This window comes from Tachysurus fulvidraco, chromosome 22 (assembly GCF_022655615.1).
Source record: "Tachysurus fulvidraco isolate hzauxx_2018 chromosome 22, HZAU_PFXX_2.0, whole genome shotgun sequence".
NCBI classification, from domain to species: domain Eukaryota; kingdom Metazoa; phylum Chordata; class Actinopteri; order Siluriformes; family Bagridae; genus Tachysurus; species Tachysurus fulvidraco.
In genome coordinates, this window is record NC_062539.1 from 15,815,533 (window position 1) to 15,825,470 (window position 9,938).

Below are 9,938 nucleotides of genomic sequence, written 5' to 3' on the forward strand. Positions count from 1 at the left end.
GGTTAATAAAACTTCAACCTTAACAGAACAAAAGTTGAAAGCTATATGTAAATGGCGAAATAATCGTGGCGAAAAAAGAAGAAACTTGAATCTTAGTGGATGGAGAAAATAGAGATCAAGCATAACTCTGACTCATAAGGTGGTTGATGGTTGAGAAGGGGGAGGGGTGTAGACCATAATATGTTCCATCAGCGGGGGGCACTGTGGCTTAATGGTTAGCACGTTTGCCTCACACCTCCAGGGTTGGGGGTTCGATTCCCGCCTCCGCCTTGTGTGTGTGGAGTTTGCATGTTCTCCCCGTGCCTCGGGGGTTTCCTCCGGGTACTCCGGTTTCCTCCCCCGGTCCAAATACATGCATGGTAGGTTGATTGGCATCTCTGGAAAATTGTCCGTAGTGTGTGTGTGTGTGTGTGTGTGTGTGTGTGTGTGTGTGTGTGTGTGTGTGTGTGTGTGTGTGTGTGTGTGTGTGTGTGTGTGTGTGCCCTGTGATGGGTTGGCAATCCGTCCAGGGTGTATCCTGCCTCGATGCCCGATGACGCCTGAGATCCCCCCGTGACCCGAGAAGATCGGATAAAGCAGTAGAAAATGAATGAATGTTCCATCAGCCTGGCTAAAAAATCTCAATGGTCTCTACAGTAGAACTAAAGGCTTTTGTGCTACTTGCTTTAGACAGACAACCTACTGTGATCATACCATGGAATAGCGGAGCCAGCTTGCTGTGCGCCTAGTTCATTTCTTCTTAACCTTGTACAGACAGTGAGCTCAGAATCCAGACCATGGAGTTGTTGAACAGTAGCCACTGTATAAAAACGCTGATCAGGCAAGTGCCAGGATTGGTAATAACAGTAATCCTACACTGAACAAACAGCAGTTAGAAAGCAACCAGCCCAGGACTGAAGAAACCACAGTTACTAGACACCCAGCTCATATAATAAGTCACAAGGATTCCAAATTTGCTCTGTTTAAACCTCAAATACAGCACCAGTCAACAAATTAGCATCAGAATCTCTATAATCACCAGAATCATGCTGTATATTAATAAAGTGCATAAATTGGGTGTCAGAGTGGAGACTTATTTCCCTACTCCACGTTGTCCTGGAAAGGTTTGGTGTAATTTTTGCCGTCAGGAAGACAGAGACCAATAAAAGCTGGTCGTCAGGGTTGCTGCTTGTATTTCATTGTGTTGCTATGAGAGAGAGGTACAACATCAGCACTGCCAAAAGCTGTATAAAGACACAGGCGTATTCTAGCCAGGATTATGTAGTAAAGGAGATGTTTTCCTCTCTTTTCCCTTCAAAGCCACACATGAGTGAAGTGTTTGTTTTGGCAGGGGTAGGACGACGGTAGCCTACGTCGCACATGAAGGAGCTGGGGCCGAACGAATGGGATGCAGACGATACGGGGGCCCAGGAGGTAGGAAAGAGTGGGGGTTTAAATGGAAAACCAGGAGCAGTGTCAAATTCCTGCTTTTCCTTTTTCCCATTCCTTTGGTTATTTTTTTGAAGAACAAGGCTTTAGTATCAGGACAGCAGAACCAATGTGATGTTATTCTGAATGTTAGCTTTATTTTTATTCTCTCACTTCCGTAGGAACTCCGAAAATAATTCTACTTTCATAAGATTTTCTTTCATATGAACTTTAAGGCTGTATGCATCACGTTCGGATTGTTCGCAAGATGTAAATGAAGCAGGTTGTAAAATTACGGTAGGAGGGCAAGTAAAAATCAAAACCAAACAAAAACCTGGAGTTAAAATAACGACGCCAATGTAACACTCTCGTTCCTATTGAGTACGGATCTTAAACCCGTCCACACATCCAGGCTGAGACAGACGTTTTGAGTCGTATGTTCATACCGGTGCTGGAACAGAGTCAAGAGCAATAGCTGGGAGTGTGTACGGTGAGGATTAATCTGCTGTTTTCACACCGGAGTGCTCCTGAGACAGTACAAATCTGCATTGTTCACAAAAATATCCCTATGAACGTCACATGCAGAAAAAAACCCCAGATATAGCTGATGATTGTTGTTCTAGGAAGAATACATGGGAAGCTGCGGGAACATTATGTGGGTAATCAGATGATGTGAAAGTGACATACAGACTGATAAATAAACCTCAATCTCAGTAGTACAGCTGAAAGAAAAAAAAAAGAAGAAAAAAAAACAGGAAGCAAAATCTCATTTAATGAAGCTGACGCCATGTTTACAGAGTGATTCGTCTTGAGTTTGTTTCTGAACCAGTAGTGTCGGCTTTTTACTTATTACTTATCATGAGATCATCATAAGCACAAATGCTCTTCATAGAGATCCTAAAACCTCCTACATTCATGGGGTTTGAATCATAACTAATCGCTTCTTCGATCGATGGTATCCGTGGATGTACTTGCTTCTTAAGATGAAGCCTTTCTCATTTTTTTTTGCAACATATACCTTACAGCACTGTGAAATTCTTTCTTCACATATCCTAACTTTGGAAGTCGGGGTCAGAACACAGGGTCAGACATGATACGTCGATCCTGGAGTAGAGGGAGTTAAGGGCATTGCTTCAGCGGTAGCTTGGCAGTGCTAGGGCTTGAACCCTGATCAACAACCCAGAGCCTTAGCCACTTGAGTCATAACTGCTCCAATCTCTGTGCAACAAATAAGGATGAGAAAGAAAAATATTGAATCCAGATGTGTGATCTTTTGTGAACATTTCAGTCTAGCAGGCAATGGATGGGACACAGACAACGGTCCAATGAAAAGACAGAGATAAATCAGAATAAAGCTGAGAACATAATAATAACAGACCGCTTGACAAGAGTTCGTATCAGATCTAAGAAATTAATCTGAAGTAAATAAAGCAACTAGTTTAGCAGTTAAAGTAACCAAAAAAGATGGTTAGATTTTTTTTGGTGTCATGGAACGGATAATGGATTTTCCTGCATAAAAATGTAGCTCTCAGAGAATGACGTCTGCTTTGATGCTCAGCATGAAACCACCAATAGCCAAGATGTCACTTGGGGCCCTGAGTTTTTATGGAGGTCCCTGAAGGCCGGCCGTCTTCCAGTAAGTATCGTCATTTTTTTTATCATCTCAGAAGCATTGCCAAATTACGTCCCATGTTGACTTTCTCTGTGGCTGAAAAGTTAATCAACACTTTTGTATTTTCATATCCTGACTACTGTAATGCTTTGCTGGCTGGAGTTCCTAACGCTACCCTAAGTAAATTACAGTTGGTACAAAATTCAGCTGCTAGAATTCTGACTAGGACCAGTGCAAGGGAGCACATTACACCTATCCTGGAAAAAGTTAGTTTTCATATTGATTTTAAAATTCTCATGCTCACTTATGGGGGCCACGGTGGCTTTGTGGTTAGCACGGTCGCCTCACACCTCCAGGGTTGGGGTTCGATTCCCGCCTCCGTCTTGTGTGTGTGTGGAGTTTGCATGTTCTCCCCGTGCCTCGGGGGTTTCCTCCGGGTACTCCGGTTTCCTCCCCCGGTCCAAAGACATGCATGGTAGGTTGATTGGCATTTCTGGAAATTTGTCCGTAGTGTGTGAGTGTGTGAGTGAATGAGAGTGTGTGTGCCCTGCGATGGGTTGGCACTCCGTCCAGGGTGTATCCTGCCTCGATGCCCGATGACGCCTGAGATAGGCACAGGCTCCCCGTGCACAGGCTCCCCGTGACCGAGAAGTTCGGATAAGCGGTAATGAATGAATGAATGAATGCTCACTTATAAGGCCTTGAACAATTTGGCCCCTCGATATTTGTGAGAGGGGCGCACAGTGGCTTAGTGGTTAGCACATTTGCCTCACACCTCCAGGGTTGGATTCTTGCCTCCGCCTCGTGTGTGTGGAGTTTGCATGTTCTCCATGTGCCAAAAATATGAACATAATTTCATATTTTATGTCAAGCGCTTTGAGAAGCTACTTTTAAAGGCGCTATACGAAATAAATGTAATTATCATTATCATAAGTAACATACGACGCTATCTCAAACAATGAAAGCCAAAACAAAACAACTGAAGAAAAGATGAGACAGAACTGTGGTAGAGATGTTCTAATAACCAAAAACCATGCATGCAACACATGGATGCATAACACACTTAGAGAAAAGCACAATCAGCCCTCTTCTGCAAAAACCCCAAGATTTGATAGTCATAGTAATTGACACGGAAGACACAGTATGCTATCGCTTTGCATGAAAGAGCATGCCCGGTATTACGCCCATGCCTACGTAATGTAAACATACAAACTAATATCTATCTAGATACAAACTACTATCTATCTAACACCACATCTACCATGCATTTTTAGGCACATACCCTGATTCTTTCTAATAGTCTCTGGATAGTAGGACAACCTCTTGGAAAGCTACAAGAATCGTATTGGAAATGGCGATGCATAAACAAAACATGTGGTTTTTTTGTTTGTTTGATTACGGCAGAGGAGAGAGAAAGACTTTCTATCATGACAGTGGAAAACGTTACAGACATGGAAAGTGTAAAGCAGGTAAATATGCAGGTTATTTCTGCAGCTTTAGTTCTATTATTAGAGGATCTGCGTTGCGTAATCTATCGAACAGCACACGTTATTCCCCGTCTGCGACGTTACGTGTAACGCGGCCAAGAGTTTATCGGGATCGTCTCGTCGAGTGTGAGAGTGTGACGAGGTATAATTTTATAATACGGCTGTAATCGCACAGTGAACACGAGGCTTAAGTCTGATCCATAAAAGCTTTTAGAAACGGATCCAAGACGTTAAGCACCGGCTTCCACATAAACACACCGGGAACGGTCGGCTGAAACGGCTGCCATTTAGCATTTCAGAGTCATTTCTCTGAAGCAGTAAATACCATGTCAGGAAACTAAGGCTACTGTAAAAATGGTCGTAATCTGGTGGTTAAACATATGAATTTACAATGGCATGGTAAAGAATGACAAATTGTCCCAGAAGCATATTCGGGGTGTGGCTATATACTCTTTTTGTATTCGCGGGATGTAATATGAGAATAAGGTACTGTATGATGTTCTATTAACATAAAGAGCCTTTGATGTAAGGCGTGACAAGGGACAATGAGATGAAATTCTGCTTTACTGAGGTGTCAGGTTGACTTTCACAGTCTGTTTGCAGAAAGACAGGGATCATTGAACCTCGTGGACACCGATGGACGGCCTCTCATGCGCCTCGTTGATGTATCATGTTAGCTGGCTGTATGTTTATGCCTTTTGGAACTTCTACCTTCTACAGTGAGTATTTTATTATGCAATTTAAACGCAGTTCGTTAATTTAGATGTTCTTCACGTTTTTCCATCTTTCCGTCGGGTCGACTCCTTGAACTGACTTCACTATTCTTAAAAACGAAGCAAACTTCTGCTTATGGGGCAATGAGTCAAGACAACTTTCTTTTAAAAAGGAGAAGTCTGCGATAAAAACTGCTCATATGGGGAAAAAACCTTTACAGCTCTGTCTCCTTTAAACTGGCTTTATTCATTCATGAATTCCTTCATCTTTCTGGTCAGGATCAAGATGGATCTTGGAGGACATTTTATGTGAGAAGGGAATACAGGACATAAGCAGTATAACGGATGGAACACTAGTCCATCCTGAGACCCCATTCTCACACACTCGAGGCGTAAAATCGGACTGTTTTGTACTTGCGTTTGTTTAAAAGGCAATGATTGAAATGCATTGAAGCACCAATTATAAATCACCTACAGTACAAACTATCTAAATTTCTTTTGCTTTCACTGTCCACTTTATTAGGAACACCTGTATATTTACGCAGTCTCAGAGTTCACACTTTTTTCATTATGATGTTTCATGTTAACATGTTAAATCGAAGCTCTTGTTCATGTCTCTGCATGATCCTTTGAATTACGCTGCTGCCATTAGATAACTATACAGATTTGTTCCTTATAAAGTGGACCATGAGTGTATATGGCTTTATATGTATATATCATCATCATAATCATCATCATCATCATCATCATAATCATCATCATCATACAGAAAGGTGTGTAATTGTAATTAGTGTAATAAAAAGATCAAAATAAATAAATAAATAAATAAATAAATAAATAAATAAATAAATAAATAAATACAAAAATCATTGTAAGTAGATAAAAAAAAACTATATCAAAATAATAGAAATAATAAAAAATTCAGAACATAAAAAAAAATCCAACCATGAATTCTAAAATAATGGAACTAAACAAATATAAATATAAATGCATGAGCCGGATTGCGCAGTTCAAACATATGACATACTATTTTGGTGCTCCAAACCTCTGTACACACACAGCTTGTCAGGAAACAAAAAACAGAAGAGAAAGTTTTTTTCCTAATATATTTACTTTTACTTTTTTTTGTTCAGACTTGCAGACGAGGATCGTTAGACTAAGAAGTACATCAAGACTAAGCCGTGTCCGACAGGTGAGTACGGTGTACGGTGTACACCAAACACTGTATTACTGATATTTTTCCAGGATAGCGCAGCAAAATGAGGTCATTTCCGAGGTACTAGAGCGGGAATAATGCAAACATAAATGCAAATGTGTGTGTGTGTGTGTGTGTGTGTGTGTGTGTGTGTGTGTGTGTGTGTGTGTGTGTGTGTGTGTGTGTGTGTGTGTGTGTGAACTGTACCTTTTAAGTCCTGCTTTAGGTGTGAAGTTCGATCATCCAGGATAATATATAATGACACAATGTACTATCAGTTTCCTAAATACGGATTTGAGGTCATTTGTTCAAATGAGGCTATTTAGGAATCCAGTCAACAGTTCAGCCATAAACGTCAAACATTGTGAAATTCTGTTACAGAGCGTCTGACTGAAAATGTGCTTCACTGATAACGATTGGTTCTATTAATCTGTCCGAATAGAGATAATGTAAAAAAATGTATATTTGCTAAATCAGTGGAGGAAAAAACTGGTTCAGGTCTAAAACACAGTGAAAAACCTGGATGTGTGTATTTTAAGACGTTAAAATACTGTTGCTGGGGCATTTTATGTTTATTTTCCTCTGAACATATACGAATATTTGAATATATATATATATATAACCAGTATATATATATATATATATATATATATATATATATATATATATATATATATATTTATATATGTATGTATATAAGCTCCAGGACTTAATTGCTGCCTACTGAATTGAGGAACATCTTTGTTATGACCTACAGTTAATATCTGAAGTTCATAATAAAGTAAATGGAATGAAATAACGAAACTTATGGCTTCAATTTACACCCGAACAGCATGAACAGCGTCAATTCCTTAACCTTGTTAATGGACAAATATTTATTATTTTGACTGAACAGGAAATGGGTTTTATTAAATACAGGAAATGGATATATTTCTGTAAGGCTTAGAAGTAAGAAGTAAAATACGAATGTTTTAGAAACACACACACACACACACACACACACTCACACACACACACACACATATATATATATATATATATATGTGTGTGTGTATACAGAGTATCCTAAAACTGTAGCTTGTAAAATATTCAAAGCATTCAAATGAAGTCTATATAGTACTTTACACCAATTCCTGGTTTCACGCCAGCATTAACCAATGCACCAGTTATGTGGTTACTGGGCTGCTGATTAATTTTAAATCACAGTATCGGCTCTAACTGTGTGAGCAGAAGTGCTGAAGTGTTTTTTTTTTTTCATTCTCACTTCCTTTCTCGATGCACCCTCACAAATTCCTTCATATGCAAGCAATTTCAGTCAGGACCACTTGAGTCACAAAATAAAGACAATTCTTTGACATATTTGATTTTTTTTTTTATTTGCAAGCTTATAAAAATTTACATTTGGCGGTATGGCTCTGTTCTGAATTCCCCATCCTTTTCATGAGCTCCATGAAAGCTAGTCAGGGAACAGCAGCAGCTTCTGGGGACAATCTCCCATTTAACTGGGAAAGCAGTGGACAAACTCACCCCATTTAGAACAGAGCCTGCATCAGTGACAACAGAACGACACTGATTATGATAAACACAAAGTTTCAAGGGGAGGAGGAAGGGGAAGAGGTGGGTTGCAGCATTGCAGAGGAAACAGCCAAGCAGACAGACTGAAGAATGCATTTAAATAGGGCGCCCTGTTTGAAAGGGACCAATAGCGTGCTTAGGAATCAGATCAGCTGATGGGCGAATTTAGAAAATTTAACATCAGCTGATAGCAGAGCTCGACTATGTGGCCTGCCTGAACTGATGCTGAACGCTATATAGTATTTATGGCACCTTGCTTAATGCTTTGCCTTTTACTGGCAGATAAAAGAGTGTTCCTCGATGTCCCTGATAGTGCCATGACCAAAAAAGAAGTAGGTTGTTGAATGCTGTTGATGAATATCTCTAGCAGGTTGCCTGTTTTAGCTGTTATCACGGTAAACGATACGGTATATGGCTTCCTTTTAATCTTTTGTATCTATCCACAGTGACCTCACAACTAATGGAGTCCATAGAAGAAACATCGACGAGCCTGGTGGATTTCAGGAACCTGACTAATTCCTCGTGTTCCCGTAATAACGTCGTGAAGACGACGGTTTTCCCCGTCCTCTATTCTCTTCTTTTCCTGCTAGGAATCATCCTCAATGGTCTAGCGGCATGGGTGTTTTTCAGCATCCCGAGTCGCTCGCACTTCATCATTTACCTCAAGAACATTGTGGTGGCTGATATCTTCATGACCCTGACTTTCCCGTTTAAGATCCTGTCTGACTCAAACATGGCCTCGGCTAGTCTCCGCATCTTCGTCTGCCGCGTGTCCTCCGTGGTTTTCTACCTTACCATGTACATCAGCATCATCTTCTTTGGCTTTATCAGTATTGACCGCTGTAAAAAGACTCTCTACCCTTTTGTTGTCACCAATTCTAAACGGCTGGCCTACAGGAAGCTCCTATCGGCTGGGATCTGGGTGGCCATGCTGGTGCTGTCTCTCCCTAACATGATTCTCACCAGCAAGATGCCTAAATCGGACCATTTTAGCTGCAGTAGCCTGAAAACCGAGCTGGGGTTAAAGTGGCACGAAATAGTCAACCACATCTGTCAGGTAATTTTCTGGGGTAATCTGATAGCAGTAGTGGTGTGTTATGTACTCATCTCCAAGGAGCTCTTTAAATCCTTCGCACGGACTCGCATTCTGAGTACGGCAGCTGAGAGCCAGCAGAGGAAGAACAAAGTGAGAGCTAACGTCTTCCTAGTTCTCGCAGTGTTCTTCATATGCTTCGTGCCGTTCCACTTCGCCCGAGTCCCTTACACCTTGAGCCAGACGAGGGAGCATCGTTTCGACTGCAGACAGAAACTTATCTTCTTCCAGGTGAAAGAGAGCACATTGTGGCTGTCCTCTCTGAACTCTCTTCTAGACCCGCTCATCTATTTCTTCCTCTGTAGGTCCTTCAGGGACTCGCTCTTCAAAATCCTACACCTCTCGAACGGGAGGTGCGGAACATCGCTGTTCAGTGCGGACACTCCTGCTGATAGCAACCCTGTGGGAGGACGTTCGACACGAATATAGTCAAGGTTTTCCCTGTGGGACTCTTTTACAAACGATCCTGAATGTGAATGTTTTAAACCTCTGGTAATGTTTTATAATATGGAGAAATTTGTACTGTATTTTTGCAATGAAAATTAAATCAATGAGAAAAAGTCAATTAGACACTTTAATCTTTATATTCTAAATAAATCAGTAGATTAAATTTATAAATCCAATTAAAATGTGTTTTTTTGTAATTAACCAATTTTAATGACTGACTTGCTTGACGTTTGCATCTATTTCACTAAATACTTCTTTAAATATCATTAAAATAGCCCACCATGTTGTTGTTGTTGTTGTTGTTGTTGTTGTTGTTGTTGTTGTTTCATTTTTATTTTTTACAGCGACTTTATTTTCCATAACAGCAGCTCTGACTTCCGTTTCACTATAATCATATAAAAATGCTTCA

At 40.6% G+C, this 9,938-nt stretch overlaps 1 protein-coding gene across 2 annotated transcripts; it reads left to right on the forward strand.

The window, feature by feature from the left end:
• The first annotated feature begins 4,317 nt into the window (after positions 1-4,317).
• On the forward strand, positions 4,318-9,814 carry p2ry12 (purinergic receptor P2Y12). Of its 2 annotated transcripts, XM_047806638.1 has the most exons (4): positions 4,318-4,488; positions 5,110-5,225; positions 6,353-6,411; positions 8,436-9,814. In XM_047806638.1, exon 4 carries the CDS (start codon positions 8,450-8,452, stop codon positions 9,509-9,511), a length of 1,062 nt encoding a protein of 353 aa, XP_047662594.1. In that variant the 5' UTR covers positions 4,318-4,488; positions 5,110-5,225; positions 6,353-6,411; positions 8,436-8,449; the 3' UTR covers positions 9,512-9,814. The 2 variants fall into 2 exon arrangements, with proteins under 2 accessions (XP_047662594.1, XP_026998696.1); XM_027142895.2 differs by lacking the exon at positions 4,318-4,488 and having other exon boundaries at positions 4,908-5,225.
• The last annotated feature ends 124 nt before the right edge of the window (positions 9,815-9,938 follow it).